At 37.2% G+C, this 16,590-nt stretch overlaps 1 protein-coding gene across 8 annotated transcripts in view; it reads right to left on the minus strand.

Annotated features, from left to right (window-relative positions):
• MID1 (midline 1) overlaps nt 1–16,590 on the minus strand; it is a 391,573-nt gene that overhangs the window by 47,135 nt on the left and 327,848 nt on the right. For all 8 annotated transcript variants that reach the window (XM_050777270.1, XM_050777269.1, XM_050777271.1 and 5 more), the window contains exon 4: nt 8,030–8,137. In XM_050777270.1, the coding sequence (XP_050633227.1) occupies nt 8,030–8,137 (108 nt within the window). The remainder of the gene's footprint in view (nt 1–8,029; nt 8,138–16,590) is intronic.

Genomic DNA, 16,590 nt, shown 5'->3' on the forward strand with positions numbered 1-16,590 from the left:
GACAGGGTCTCACTCTATCACCCAGGCTGGAGTGTAGTGGCACCATTTCGGCTCACTGCAACCTCTGCTTCCTGGGCTCAAGCGATTCTCTAGCCTCAGCCTCCTGTGTAGCTGGGATTACAGGAGTGAGCCACCAACACCTGGCTAATTTTTGTATTTTTTGTAGATACAGGGTTTCACCATGTTGCCCACGCTGGTCTCAAACTCCTGAGCTCAAAGCAATCCGCCTGCCTCGGCCTCCCAAAGTGCTGGGATTACAGGTGTGAGCCACCGTGCCCAGTCTCACCTACAAGTTTTGTATGGACATAGCTTTCCTTTCTCTTGGTAAATACCTAAATGGCTGGATCATATGGTAAGTGTATGCTTACTTAAGAAACTGCCAGCTTTCCAGCATGTACTACTTTAATTCCCACCACCAGCAGTTTGTGAGAGCTCTGGTTCTTTCACATTCTTGCCAACACTTGGTATGCACCATCTTTTGAATTTTAATCATTCTAGTAGGTAGGTAGCAGTATCTCATTGAAATTTATTTTGCATTTCATTAATGACTAATGATACTGAATCATCTTTTCATGTGCTTATTTACTATCTGTGATGGTTAATACTGAGTGTCAACTTGATTGGACTGAAGGATGAGAGTATTGATCCTGGGTGTGTCTGTGAGGGTGTTGCCAAAGGACATTAACACTTGAGTCAGTGGGCTGGGGAAGGCAGACCCACCTTTAATAGGGTGGGCACCATCTAATCAGCTGCCAGCGAATATAAGCAGGCAGAGAAATATGAAAAGGCAAGACTGGCTTGGCCTCCCAGTCTACATCTTTCTCCCATGCTGGATGCTTCCTGCCTTCAAACATTGGACTCCAAGTTCTTCAGTTTTGAGACTCAGATGGGCTCTCCTTGCTCCTCTAGCTTGCAGATGGCCTATTGTGGGACCTTGTGATCATGTAAGTTAATACTTAATAAACTCCTCTCTCTCTCTCTCTATATATATATATATCCTATTAGTTCCTATTATGTCCCTCTAGAGAACCCTGAGTAATACACCATCCACACCTCTTCTTTGGTAAAGTATTCAAATCTTTTATGCATTTTGGTGAAAGGCTTGTTTGTTTTCTTATTAGTGAGTTTTGAGAATTTGTTATATATTCTGGATACAATCCTTTATTAAAATAAATAATTTGTAAATATTTTCTCCTACTTTGTGGCTGGTCTTTTCATTCTCTTAACAGTGCATTTTGAAGAGGTTTTTAATTTTGATGAAACCTAACATATAACTATTTTATTTTATGGATAATGCTTTTGTCATTTGTATGTAAAGAATTTTTGCCTAACCCAAGGTCAAGATTTCCTCCACGTTTTCTTCTAGAAGTTTTACAGCTTTTACCTTTTACATTTAGATATATAATCAATTTTGAGTTAAGTTTTGTAAATAATGTGAAGTATGGATCAAACTTCATATTCTTACATATAGATATCCAATTGCTCCAGCACCAATTACTAAAAAGACAATCCTTTCTCCACTGAAATTGCCTTTGCATCTTTGCTGAAAATCATTTGTCCATATATGTATGAATCTATTTCTCAAGTCTTTTTGCTGATCCTTTGATCTATTTGTCTATCTTCATGCAAATACCACATTATATTGATTTCTGAAGCCTTATAATAAATCTTGAAATCAGCTGATGTTAGTTCTCCAACTTTGTTATTATTTTCAAAGTTTATTTTATGTATTCATTTATTTATTTTTTTGAGACAGAGTCTCTCTCTGTCGCCCAGGCTAGAGTGCAGTGGCGCGATCTTGGCTCACTGCAAGCTCCGTCTCCCGGGTTCACGCCATTTTCCTGCCTTAGCCTCCCAAGTAGCTAGGACTACAGGCACCCGCCACCATGCCTGGCTTATTTTTGTATTTTTAGTAGAGATGAGTTTCACCATGTTAGCCAGGATGATCTTAATCTCCTGACCTTGTGATCCGCCCGCCTCGGCTTCCCAAAGTGCTGGGATTATAGGCATGAGCCACCGCACCTGGCCTATTTTTCAAAGTTTTAAATGATTATGCTATATTCTTTGTATTCCAATATGAACTTTAGAATCAGCCTGTCAATTTCTATAAAATAACCTGCTGGAATTTTCACTGAGATTATGTTGACTCTACAGGTTGATGTGGAAAGAACAGAAATCATAACTGTTCTGAGTCTTTATCTCATAACATAATACATAGCTTCATTTTTAAGTCGTCTTTAATTTCTCTCAGCAATATTTTATAGTTTTCAAGGTCTTTCAAGTCTCACCCATCTTTTGTTAGATTTATCATTAAGTATTTCATATTCGTGAAGCTGTTTTAAATGGAATTTCTTTTAAAATTTCAATTTTCAGCTGTTACTAATATATTGAAATGAAATTTATTTTTGTATTGTGCTCTTATTCTATGTCAAATGTTTCAGTCTTTGCTTTATGGCTCTTTTTTAAAAAAAATGTTTGGTCTAAAAAAAAAATCCCTCCTACTCTGGGATCATATGTATGTTTTCTGTTAACATGGTTCTGTTAACAGATATTCTGTAATTGAGCCATCTTTGTGTTATAGGAATAAAGGCTATTTTGATGTGTTTAATAAAACACTGATAGATTACATTTTATCATATTTAAAAAAAAATTTTGTGTCTATATTCATGAGTGATATTCTCTCACTCTCGATTTTTTAATGTTGTATGTATTTGGTATCAAGAACATACACTCTACATAAAATGTCTTTTTCTATTTTCTGAAGTAGTTTATATGAGAATGAGATTATTAGTTCCTGGAACTTCTGTTAAAGTAAGCTATAGAACTATGGGGGGCTGGTGCCATTTTGGGACAGAAATGCAAGTTGAGGGACACTTTTAATGAATGATTAAATGTCTTCTGCTTTTAAATTTTTGGTTTATTCAAGTTTTCTACTACTTCTTTACCTAAGTTTTCAAATTACTGGCATGAAGACATTTACACAATTTTCTTATGTTTTAAAAAGTCTGTATTGTATTTATGACGTATTTGTTTATGTGGCCCCACACTCTTTTTTCCTTCATCGACCTTAACTACAGATTGGTCTTTTAAATTATTTTTTACAAGTAAAACTCCTCCTGATTAAGGGCTGGCAAAGTTTTCCTGTAGAGGACCAGATAGTCAATATTTTAGGCTTTGAAGACCACATACTGTCTCTGTCATACATATATTGTTTGTTTTTCTTTACTTTTTTAACAACCTTTTAAAAATGGGGGTAAAGGCACTTTTTTACTCACAGATGTTTTAAAACTAGGCTGCGAGTTGTTCTTTGCTGACAGCTGTTCTTGTTTGTTTCCTGTTTTTCTTTCATTTACTTTTCTTCCTTTATTTCTTTCCTCTGCTTTCATTGGGTTTATCCGGTTGTGTTTTTTCTAGCTTTATTTGAAGGCTAATTTTTTACTTTTAGTATTATCTTTTTTTGGGTAGCAGGGGACAGGGTCTTACCGCGTTGTCCCGGCTGGTCTTGAACTCCTGGACTCAAGCAATCCTCTCCTGCCTCGGCCTCCCAAAGTGTTGGGACTACAGGTGTGAGCTACTGTGCCCAGCCTCTTTTTCAAAAGAATTAAAGCCTGTAAGTTTGCCTTCAAATACTTTTTTGCTGCTTACTACTTATGATATATTATAGTTCTTTCACTGTGGTTTACTTCTACAGTAAAAAAATATTACTGTGAAGATATATTTATATATGAATAGATTTTAGTTTCCAAAAACTATAGAAACTATTATTTTATTGTGTTTTTTTTTTTTTTTTTTTTTTTTTGTGACGGAGTCTCGCTCTGTTGCCCAGGCTGGAGTGCAGTGGCCGGATCTCAGCTCACTGCAAGCTCCGCCTCCCGAGTTCACGCCATTCTCCTGCCTCAGCCTCCCGAGTAGCTGGGACTACAGGCGCCCGCCACCTCGCCCGGCTAGTTTTTTGTATTTTTTAGTAGAGACGGGGTTTCACCGTGTTAGCCAGGATGGTCTCGATCTCCTGACCTCGTGATCTGCCCATCTCGGCCTCCCAAAGTGCTGGGATTACAGGCGTGAGCCACCGTGCCCGGCCTATTTTATTGTTGATAATATCTAATGAGATACAGTGTGTGGTCTTAGAGGCAGGGTTCTATGGTATTCAGTTTTTGAAATTTGCTGAAATACTTGCTTTCAACCAAGTGTATGATTATTATTTTAAAAATGCCCCATGCGTAGGTTTTCATATATACTTTCCTATTTTTTGAATTCAAACTCAGTGGGCATTTGCCAAACTTTAATGTCACTCAGACATAAAAGAATGCTTTTTGTGGCATTCCCAAGGTGGTGACCAAAACTCAGTTTCCAAATTTCCACTGCAGCTGGATTAGATATCTTTCTAATTTCAATATCTACATTTTTCCCTCCCAATATGCTAATTTGTTGCTTTCCTATATATTTTTTCTTATTTCATTTCCTTCTTTTGTAGCTTCACTTATTTTGCTCTTTTGAAAGAGAAGTTATTCCTTCATTTCTTTCTTTGAACATCTTAAGACTACTTCTTTTAAAGTCTTTTTCTTATTTTCCTATAAAGTTAATTTTATCTGGGGTAAGATAATGTTGTCTGCTGGTTTTGCTGGCTGAATGTTTAGAAATTTAAGATTTCTTTATATACTTTGAAATTAAACTTAAGAGTTTCAGTTTTAAAGGGAAGTAATTTCTAATTCTTTCCTCTCTCACCCTCCTTGCTCAGCCTACCCTGCTCTGATAGTTTTCCAGTTGCCTTCACCTGGCCCTTGAGGTCATTATTCAGGAATTCCATCCTTATCTCTGTGCTCCTATTCTGTGTGGGTATCAGAAACAGTGCGAACACAGGCTTTAAGCTAACAATGTGACTTTGCTAAAAGCTATGATACGAGGGAGAGGTTGGCAATACTTTTTGACTGAAGCATGAAGCCTTCTACAGCCCATGGCATCAAATAATGAGCCTGATTTCCATTCCTCATCCCATCTGGAGCACTTCTAGGTCCTTTCCCCAAAGCTTCAAGAACTATTTATCCACAGGAGTTGAAGCCGAAGCTACTTTGGCCTCTTCCAGACCAAATCCCAGTAGCCTGTATCCTCAGCCACAGTCATGGCTTTTCAGTTTTGTCTCATTTCTGGCCCGTGGAGATATTTATCTTGTTTTTCGTCCAGCTATATCTCTTTGCTTTTGCATTTTATTATGTTCTTTATTACTGACATGTATCTGGAGTAGAACGAGTGCACCAAAGCATAAACTCCATGCATTACTATGGCTGGAACTTGGGGACACCTGCACTACTCTGATCTAGCTCATGAGAGAAACCCTGGTGGTGGGAAGTCCAAGCTAAGTAAGAGAAGGGAAGGCAAGCTAGCCAGGAAGTTGTGGTGGAGTGCCCTTGTAGGCTGAATAAGGATCCTCAATGCTGCCCACATCCTAATCTCAGGAATCTTTGAATATGTTACTTACATGGCAAAAGGGACTTTACAGACATGATTAAGGATCATGAGATAGGGATGTTACCCTGAATTATCCAGGTAATCCCAATGTAGTCACAAGGCTCCTTATAAGAGGAAGGCAGGAAGGCCTATGTCAGAGAAGACATGAGGATGGGAAGAGAGGTCAGATTGATGCAAAGAGACCATGAGCCAAAGAATGCAGGCTACCTGTAAGAGCTAGAAAAGGCAAGAAAAAATGGATTTTCCCCTAGAGCTTCCAGAAAGAAACAGCACTGTCAAAACCTTGACTGTCAATTTTGTTTAACCCAGTGAGATCGATTTTTGGATTTCCGAATTTCAGCACACTAAGATAATAAATCTATGTTGTCTCAAAGCCACCAAGTTTATGGTTATTTGTTATTGCAGCCATAAGAAACTAATAAGAGTAAGGTGCGAAACCTCAATTAGAGAGGAAGAGTAAGTGCTTTTTTAAAAAAAATTATATATATATATATATATATTTATTTATTTTTTACTTTGAGATCTATTGCACGGCATGGTGAAAACAGCAAATAAATGATAACTTACTGTACAGTTCAAAATCACTAAGCAAGTAAATTTCAAATGTTCTCACCACAAAAAAAGGCTTTGAGATGATGATATGTTAATTAGCTTGATTTAGTTATTCCATATTTCATCCATAAATTGTAATATCACTTTGTACCCCATAAATATATATAACTGTTGGTCAATTTAAAATTAAAAATGAAAATAAACTAATATGTGTATTGAGAGCTAATCTCTGCATGCAACCATGTAAAGATAGCAAATTACCTTCTGTATGCATATGAATAATTACTTCTGACTGTACTTCAGGTGGCCATGTGTCTGAGAACCTGGAATATTTCTGGAATTAAGAGATGTGCACATGTGATGCACGATGGTGATGGAAGAGGAAATATATCCTGTAAGGATTCCAGATGGACACTTAGTGCTCTTCTAAATTGGACAATTAGTATGTGGGGAAAAGTAGCTTTTCAGCACATGTGAGTCCTTGGCCAGGGAATAATTTCATGCTAATCTGTTAATCTACAATACCAGCATCAATAACTATTTGATTTCACTATTTTTTCAGATCATTTTAATAATTTATGTGTATAAATATTTTGTAATCTATATAGACAGAGTAATGTAAAACATTGTACAGTATTAAAAGGTACCTGTTAAATTTTGTGGAAAACAGAGAAAACCACTTACATTAGCCATGGTTATCTCTGTGTTTCACTTAAAACTTGCTAGTATGTTTTAATTATACATATTTTGTTTTAAAGTACAGCTATGAACAATGATAGAAATGCATGAATTTATTGGATCATAAATAAATGCTTCTATTTTTAAAAATCCTTAGAAAAATTATCCTTGGCCAGGCACAGTAGCTCGTGCCTGTCATCCCAGCATTTTAGGAGGCAGAGGCAGGTGGCTTGCTTGAGCCCAGGAGTTCGAGACCAGCCTAGGCAACATGGTGAAACCCTGTCTCTACAAAAAATATAAAAATTAGCCAGGTGTGGTGGCCCATGTCTGTAGTCCCAGCTACTCAGGAGGCTAAGGCAGGAGGATTGTTTGAGCCTGGGAGGCGGCAGTTGCAGTGAGCCATGATTGCGCCAGTGCACTCCAGCCTGGGTGACAGATAAAGACTGTCAAAAAAGAAAGAAAGAAAGAAAGAAAGAAAGAAAGAAAGAAAGAAAGAAAGAAAGAAAGAACGAACAAATGAAAGAAAGAAGGAAGGAAGGAAGGAAAGAAAGAAAGAAAGAAAGAAAAAAATTATCCTTGAATGTGGCAGAGAATTGGGTAAAATAAAAAGGATCATAAGTATTTCAATAAAAACATGACTAATTTTAAAATAGAATAAATTGATGGGTTCTAAAGTGACCAACAGTTTGTGAATGAATTTTGAATAAATAAGAAACTGGCTATAAAGAATGTATGTAAATTTCTCTTAAAAATATAGTTTGCTATGGAACAATAGGAAATTAAAACATAGAAACATTAGAAAAGAAGTACTACCATTACTATATCTGCAATGGAGTATATGATATAGTGAAACCACAGGGGTTTTGGGACCATGAAGTTATATCTGTATACATTTCCTCAAAAACATGGGAAAGTACTTCATAATTTCTATAAATAAAGTCAGATTCATTTTTAATTTATGTAATGCTATGCTAGTTGCGAGGATATCACAATGAATACAAAATGAACTCTGCCTCCACAGAACCCACCTTCTCATAGACAAGTGAGATAGAAAACAATGGCTATGATAGACAAGACCATTATGCTACCTCCTGGCGCTGGGCAACGGAGCAGCCCTTGTATCACAGGTCTTCACAGGAGACCATAGTACAAAGAAAAGGATGGAGAAAAAACCGCCAAGCAAAGGCCTTTTAACTAAGTCTTAAAGACTTAAGAGGGAATTATAGAATGTATAGAAAAAGAGGGTTCTCAACATTTCCGAAGCCCCTGGAATATATTAGGAATTATTTTCTCCAGGTATGGAATATGAAATCTTCTGCCCTAGAAATCATACCTTCCCTTCTTTGATCTTGGTTCCAATAATTTGTCGTCTTTGCTGAATGATCTCAATAAGAAGATCACACTCCTCTGTCAATTTGGCTTCTTGACGTGATGCATTGACCTACAGGATAAGTACAATGGTAAGTGTTAATTTGGCCTTTGTTTTCAGTTAAATGCTACTTTTAATGTACACTAGGATGTTTCTAGTAATCTCGGAAAAGATATTTTAAATGTTAACTCTTTGATTATGCAGGGATGGCAAATATGGGACTTACATGGCCACTTCCTATCTTGCATCCTTGGAAAACATTATTATCCAGTGACAGCAGTCTTTTGTACTAAGCCAGACTCAGCTGCAGAATCTTTAACATAATATGTACATAGCCATTACCAATTAGTTGGAAATTGATGTGTCATGTGAAATATATTTGCAATTCCTGCTTTTATACTTTAAAAAAGTATCAAATTTTTCCTGTTAAACACAAAAAATGTAAGTTAAAAAAACAACCAATATTATTCTTTTATGGAGGACAGATTACTATCAATCTCTTTTAGACAAATTTTCCATAAGCAATGTAGCAAGACTGTATCACATTTATTTAACATTTCTTTTAAATACAAACATCAATTTTGTATCTAATCATTATAAAACATAAATAAAGCACCAAAAGATGGTTCAATAGTTTATTAATCTTATGACATAATTTAAAATTATACCCCTAGTATAATTCTGAAAGATCAAGGTTCTACAATGAAAGAATACCATTCACATGGAAAGGTGGATCATTACAGAATGGCTTGTATTTGAAGTTTTTGTGACTCGTATGCAAGGGAGGCTTACAATTAGCTCATTCTTGGCAACTAGGCCTGGGAAATACTCTGCACATGCTATTTCCTCCATCTCATGACAATTCTGAAATGCTTATTCACAAACAGAAACCCAGAAACCACAGCTGTGTGAGATGGAGATAGCAGGCATGAGGTTTATTATTTTAACACAGCCGCAGGAGAAGTTGCAATGTTACAAATAATGACAATGGCATTGATTATTCTAGCATATCTCAGGGAGGAGACATGGCCCAGTCCCTAGCCTTTTTGATTTGGAAGACTTTAACTGGAGTAATTTCATTCTCTATGAATGAGATAAACTGGAAGTAGGGTCATGAGTTCAAGATAAAAATCCACTGATGGCTGTTCACAGAAACCATGTCCTGTTTCCAGAGGCCCAGGATTCCTTGAATTTATTCATGATCATTGTTCAGACACAACATAGAGATTACTCAAGACATCTTATTGAGAAGATGGTCATTGGCCATTTGCAGTAAACCATGAGATTATGTCCTGCATCAGTTTAGCAGACAGAGTTATTTGCTAAGTATTTGTTTAATGAACAAAGAAAAAAATTAAAAATGCATTGACTGAGAAGTACAAATGTAGAACTCAGGCTAATATTTCAAGGAGGATAATCATTAGGCTTCATTTCTCTTATTGTTCTTTTATGTCATCATTTCTAGTTCCCCTTGAGGTTTCTCAAATAAATTTAGCTGTCTATTGACATATTTTCTTGAAACTTACACTCAGTAAATTTCTTGTGTTTCCTTTTGACCTCCTACTGAATTTAATAACTAACTACAACTGAGTTATGAAAAGGATGGGACCATATTGATAACATAAGCACATTATGATGGAGGAAGTAAAATTTCTAGAAAGTAGCACTGACAAAGCTTCTTTGCTTGACCAAACTTTAGTCTTGAACTTTCTCCTGGGCCCTTCTGTGCACTTCCTTGTAAACCAGTTTTAGCAAGAACCCTGCTGAGTTGGTTTAGCCAGAATCCTCCATCTCCATATCTGATCACTCTCAGTATCTGATTGGGTTCTTCATCCTTCACCATGCCCCGGGGAATGTCTGATCAACTTGGCCTACCTTCAGCAAGAATCCTTTTAGATCGGTTTAACCAGAATCCCCCTTACCCCTGATGTTTCCTCTTAGTAATTTTCCATCCACTTACCACCACCCTGCTCCTTGGCTGTAAATTCCCACTGGTCCACATGACACTGGGAGTTGAGTCCCATTCTATACTGAGGTCTCTTTCCCCTTACTACAATAGTCCTGAATAAAATCTGTTTTTACAGCTTTAAGTACTGTCCAGCTCTAGTTTTTCTTTGTCAGACCCCAGACTTGAAAAGTATCTACTAGAAATAAACCCGAAGAGATAAGTTGTACTTGAGAATACCAGGTAAATCTGATAGAACGTAAGCTCCATATGCGCAGGGATCTTCAGCTATTGTATTAAATAAGGTATCTATCCCAAGCACCTGGTGCCATGTCTGGCACAAAATAGGCATTCAAAAAATATTTGTTGAATAAATAAATAGGGAAAATGACCTTCCAAGAAGAGACAGGGCAAAAACGTAATGGAGCAAGTAGTTATTACTAGCAATCACTCGATATGCAGGCAATGGATGAGTTTCCAAGGACTGTGTAGACACAGAATTATGTCCTAAGGATTGTTTTATTTGAGGGGGAGGGAGGAAAGGAGTTGATTTTTTTTGAGACAGGGTCTTGCTCTTTCTCTGTCACCCAGGCTGGAGTGCACTGGTGCCATCACGGCTCACTGCATCCTCAACCTCTTGGGCTCAAGCAATCCTCCCCCTTCAGTCTCCTGAATAGCTGAATAGCTGGGACTATAGGCATATGCCATGACTCCCGGCTAAATTTTAAAAAAAATTATTTTTTTGTAGAGACGAGGTCTTGCTATGTTGCCAGGCTAGTCTCAAACTCCTGGGCTCAAGTGATCCTCCCACCTTGGCCTCTTAAAAGTGCTGGGATTACAGGTGTGTGCCACCACACCTGGCCAGGAATTGATTTTTTAAAACTGCCTTATTGGAATATATTTCACATATCATAAAATTTGTCCATTTAAAATGTGCAGTTTTGTGGTTTTTCGTGTATTCACAGATGATTTCATGTGCAATTGTCATCATAATCTAAGCCTAAAACATTTTCAGTGCCCAGAAAAGAAACCCATAATGTGTGCAGTCACTCCACATTTTCCCTACCTGCCCCAGCTCCAGCCCGAGGCAACCACTAGCCTACTTTCTGTCTGTTTATGGATTTGCCTGTTCTGGACATTTCATACAAATGGAATAAAATAATACATAATCCTTTTTGTTTTGCTTCTTTCACTTAGCATAATGTTTTCAAGGTTCATCTATGTGGTAGCATTTATCAGTACTTCATTCCCTTCTATGCCAAATAATATTTCATTGTATGAATAGACCACTTTTTGTTTATCTATTCTTTAATAGATGCACACTGATGTTTCTAGTTTTTGTTTGCTATAAATAATATTGATATGAACATTTATGTACAAGTTTTTGTGTGCCAATATATATTCATTTTTCTTTGATATTGGGGTGGAATTGCTGGGTTGCATAACTGTGTTTAATGTTTTAAGGAACTGCCAAGCTATTGTTCAAAGTGGCTGCATTATTTTATATTCCCATCAGAAATACATGAGGGTTCCAATTTCTCCACATCCTTATTAATGCTTGTTATTGTCTGTCTTTTTAATTTTATTCATCCTAGTGGGTGTAAAGTAGTATCTCACTGTGGTTTTGACTTACATTTTCCTGATGGCTAATGATGCTGACCATCTTTTTATGTACTTACTGGACAGCTGTGTATCTACTTTGGAGATATGACTATTCAGATCTTTTGCTCCTTTTGTAATTGGGTCATTTGTCTTTTAATTACTAGATTGTATTATTTCTTTACATATTCAGAATACAAGTCCCTTATCAAATATCTGATTTGCAAATATTACCTCCTGTTTTGTGGGTTGCCTTTGCATTTTCTTTATGATACCCTTTAAAGCACAAAACATTTTTAAATTTTAATGAAGTTCAATTTATCTACTTTTCTATTGTTACTTGTGCTTTTGTTGTTGTACCTAAGAAACCATTGCCTATCCCAAGGTCATGAAGACTTACTGTTCTGTTTTCCTCTATAAGTTTTATATTTTATATTTAGGTCTATGAGTCATTTTGAGGTCAGTTTTGTGTATGGTGTGAGGGTAGGCTTCTGACTTTATTCTTTTGCTTTGGATAGCCAGTTGTCTCAGCACAATTTTTTGAAAGACTATTCTTTCTTTCATTGAAGTGTCTGAGAACCTTTGTCGAAAATCAATTGACCACATTGTGAGGTCCTCAAGTTTTACTGTTGTCACTAACATATTCCACACTTCAAGCTCTTCCGACTTTGACTAAGTCCAGTGAGACCCCACTGCTAATTTTAGAGTAGGGGCTGTGAGATGAAATGTGGTGTGTAATATATCCACATGGTGACATTAGGAAAATCTTAGGCTATCTCCACTTGTGAGTTTTCCTATTTGTAAAATGAGCTGAATGATTTCTGCTCTCTCAGCCATGTGGAATTATTGCGGTGAATACATGAAACAATATATGAAGAAACACCTAAACTTATGAAGCCATTGACAAATCTGAGGTACTGTTGTCTGCATTGAGAAGGGATTTTGTAAACAGATTATGATTTAGTTTAGGATCCATTTCACTCTCACAATCATTGGGATTTGAGTTACTGCATAGTAGAAAAAGTATCCCAGTTGCCACTGTAATATGGGGCTCAATTTAATCCAAATTTTGGCTATTTGATTTACAGAATGGATAGGTTTGCTTTACCAAAAAAGTGGGCTGAAATCCTCTTTGTTGAGGCAAATGTGTTTTGAGAACACTGATATCACAATCACCGTCACCCCAAAATGTAAAATCCTAGAAATTTGGGAACAGGATCTATTCATTTTAGGCCAAGTATTTTTCCTAGATCTTTCAGAGAATACAGATTTAGCTTTCCTTTTGAAACCAGGGAAGTTGAATCTTGTTTTCTACTTTCATGAATTTCCAAATTCTTGTAACTCTAGTATTCTTATATTCTAAAAGGTACAATAAAACAAGTTAAATACTATTCTATATTTCAAAGATTTTTCTACTACAAAGAAGTTTTCCACAGTTTTGCTGTTTCATGTGTCACTTAAACAAAGAATTAATGATTTGATTGGACTTTCTCATTAATTTCTATTAGTTCAAATATGGCAGGGTTTATTGGTTACTTGCAGTTATGTTCTGGTGTTTCTAGTTCCCAGGTTTGGTTTGGAAGCTAGCAGCTTCTGGTTATGATTTTTGCTTTCATTTCTGATTCACATCTTTTGATTCAGAAATCACTGTGGCTGATGAAAGTGCTCTGAGGAGCGCCAATTTAAGGATGCAGAAAACAAGTTCAAACTCTTCTTTCCAGTACTCACACTTCCACTTTTGAGCCATCAGTCTCCTCCTTGGCCCCTAAACTAAGGGGAAGAGTGAGATGAAGATCATTAGGAATGATGCCCAGTGGTGGGTAATTACTGTCTCCTGCCTTTGGACCACACTGGAAATGGGGCACTTGACTTAGGACAAAATACAGTTTAAAATTAGGCCTTCCTGGCCGGGTGCAGTGGCTCATGCCTGTAATCCCAGCACTTTGGGAGGCCAAGGCCGGCGGGTTATGAGGTCAAGAGATTGAAACTATCCTGGCCAACATGATGAAACCCCGACTCTACTAAAAATACAAAAATTAGTTGGGTGTGGTGGTGCATGCCTATAATCCCAGCTACTTGGGAGGCTGAGGCAGGAGAACCGCTTGAAACCAGGAGTCGGAGGTTGCAGTGAGCCGAGAACTCAGGCCAGGCTCCTCGATACTATGGTTTTTTCTCACCTCAAGTACACTCATAAGCAAATATCACATCAGCCCACCAGTATGAGAAACTCAGTCATTTTCGCCTCATCTCATTTTTGGCCTCACCCATCTGCTCAGCACACACCTTCTCTACATTTAGAGTCACAGTTTTCTTTCGCATCTTGAAATGCATCTTCTCCCCATCAGTCTTGCCTGTAGGGAGTTGCTGACCCACTTTCTCCTATTCCTAGGGTAATATTGCTGCTTCTCTCTGACAATGACTTTCTGATCCTTTACAGTCTAATGAAAGAGACATTACAAAGCTGAATAATGATGTGAATGTAGAAGCAAAACAATCATATCTGGCCTGCCTAGTCCTGAGATGGAATTCAGCATTGAGGGTCACCCGGCTTCATTAATGCTCATATCTGGCACCAATAATCAGTTGCAGTCCCATGTAAGTTGCCACTGGGTGCACAGTTTACCTTCCCTTTCTCGAAATGCAGTTACGCATAATCATTCCCCAGATTAGTTAATGATGACATAAATGGATTAGCTATTTTCTCGAGAGCACTTGGCTAGCAACGCCCAAAGTCTCCCTGTTAAGTTTTATGGTGTAATAGTGTTACACTGTTTTGAGGAACGGGTGGGGTAAAGAGGACAATTATTTTTTTCCTTCTCAAATACGTATAAACATTAAAGGGATTTAGTTACATACATATACTAGAAATTGGACTAGGTGTCTGTGAAATGTTCTTTAGCAGTCTGTAAGTGGTATTTAAGTATTATTTCTAAAAACTGGCTCTTTTAATTTGACTTGTATTCAACTGCAAAATGAGATGTTCAGTGCAGAGTATAAACATCATTAGATTTCAGACATGTGTGGGCTTGAAATCTTTAGAAATATTTGGAACACTTAGGATGGAGCATCAGTGAAGGAAAAAAATATCTGGTCAGTTCTCACAGGTGAAATTGAACTAGCATGCATTTTAGAAACCCTCATTTTCTCATTTTGCAGTGCTTTATTGAAATAAGTTAGCCATCCATAGACTTTCAGAATACAGCCTTATAATTCCTGTTGTGAAAATGACACACTGACTTGATATATCACTTCTTATTTGTACACAGACGGAGACACTGAAGTAAGCTTGGGAGAGGATAACCCCAATGTGTTGGAGACAGGATATTCTATTTCTGGGTATTGAGAAGAAGGTTGCACAAATCCGGAGGCTACTATTCACTTTGAATTCCGCAAGAATGGTAAACCCCTTGAGTTGTGCAATCCAGATGCCTCTCCCACCCTGGCCCACCATTACTGCACTCTTGAAATTGCACCATCAAACTGTGACCCCTTTAGTTTAAGATTCTGAACCTTGCCATCTTTGAAACCATTACCAAGGAGACTGGGAGTTTAAAAGACAAATATCTAATTTACAAATTTGCCTAGATTCAGCCTCATGGCAAAAACAAAAGCTGTTTCATGCCACAGTGAATAAATGTGACCTTCCATTCCAAGGTCACGAATTAAGGTGACCTTGAGAAAGGCTGAAACATTTTTATATATGATGCTAGGTTGACATTCTTGTTATTGTTTAGACTCAAAAGGACTTTTCTCTATAACTAAGAATATGTAATTTTGAGTCTGCATCCAAATTTGAAGGGGTTAGTGGTACTACATAATGTGGCATAACCATCCCATCTCACTCCAAAGGAAAAACATTGGAGGAGTTAATTCCAATTTGCCCAAGGCTGAAGCAACTGAAACAAAACAGAGCTTTATATAAGCCGATATTTGACCTGTGGATGAGGGTACAGGGAGAAAACTGTATGCAAGTGGGCTCTACACCCAGCTGTGTACCACTGACCAGGTGCAAAAAGAAATATGAGGATATGAGGGTGCTTTGGGTTTTATTACCAAAGACAGCTGTGATGAACATTCCAGACTCTGGGGCAAAAGTTAGAGCTGCCAGAGGAACAATGAAAGGGATTCTAATACTTCAGTCTGTATATAAAGCTGAGCCAAGGAGAATTGAGTAACAGCAGACAGTATTACCGTAATTCATCTGATATGTTTATATGTAATCTTCACCCTGAAACTCTTTCACACCAAAGTCAAATACTTGTGGACCTGGCTCAAGTGAATGAGAGAGAGAGAATGGCCTGGCTCCTGAGGTCCTTTAGAGGACAGATCAGAGTACAGGACAATATTTTTAATGTTTAATGTGTTAATTTAATATTTAACATTTTTGATCAAAACTTTTTAAACTCCAAGAAAGGCTTTTCAGAAAAATTAAAAATGGAATCCTTTCATAAAGTGATTTTGGTGGGAAATAATAGTAGTGATATAGTGATACAACTAGAAGCTACATGTAATCCAGGCTTTAGCATAGTTACATGGTAGAAAATAATTTGGACCAGAGGAGATCAATTCTACATATTGATTAACTATCCAGACAGGAATTTGCTATGGGACTAAAAAAAATAGCTCCCAGGAACCTCATGATAAATCCTCTTTTCTTGAGGTTTCTAAGATTATGAAGTTTGAGTGCTGGACAAGATAGCAAGACACCATCAAAAATGGCAACACACTGTGGTTAGTAGAGCAATTAAATTCTTCCTTATAAATGAAATACAACTGTAATAAGGCAATAAAACTGCCTAGCAAAAAATGCCATTGCTAATGCCTAAAACTTTGAAACTTCACATAAAGGAGTTTTACTTCCAATAGCAGCATACAGAACGTGGCCATTCACGATGTTGTTGATGTCGCTGTTAGTTTTTCAGTAAAGCAAAAATCTTCAAACAGGTAAAATAATTTAGAGGGAGCAAGGGCTGGCTAATGG

Source organism: Macaca thibetana, chromosome X, assembly GCF_024542745.1.
Source record: "Macaca thibetana thibetana isolate TM-01 chromosome X, ASM2454274v1, whole genome shotgun sequence".
NCBI classification, from domain to species: Eukaryota; Metazoa; Chordata; class Mammalia; order Primates; family Cercopithecidae; genus Macaca; species Macaca thibetana.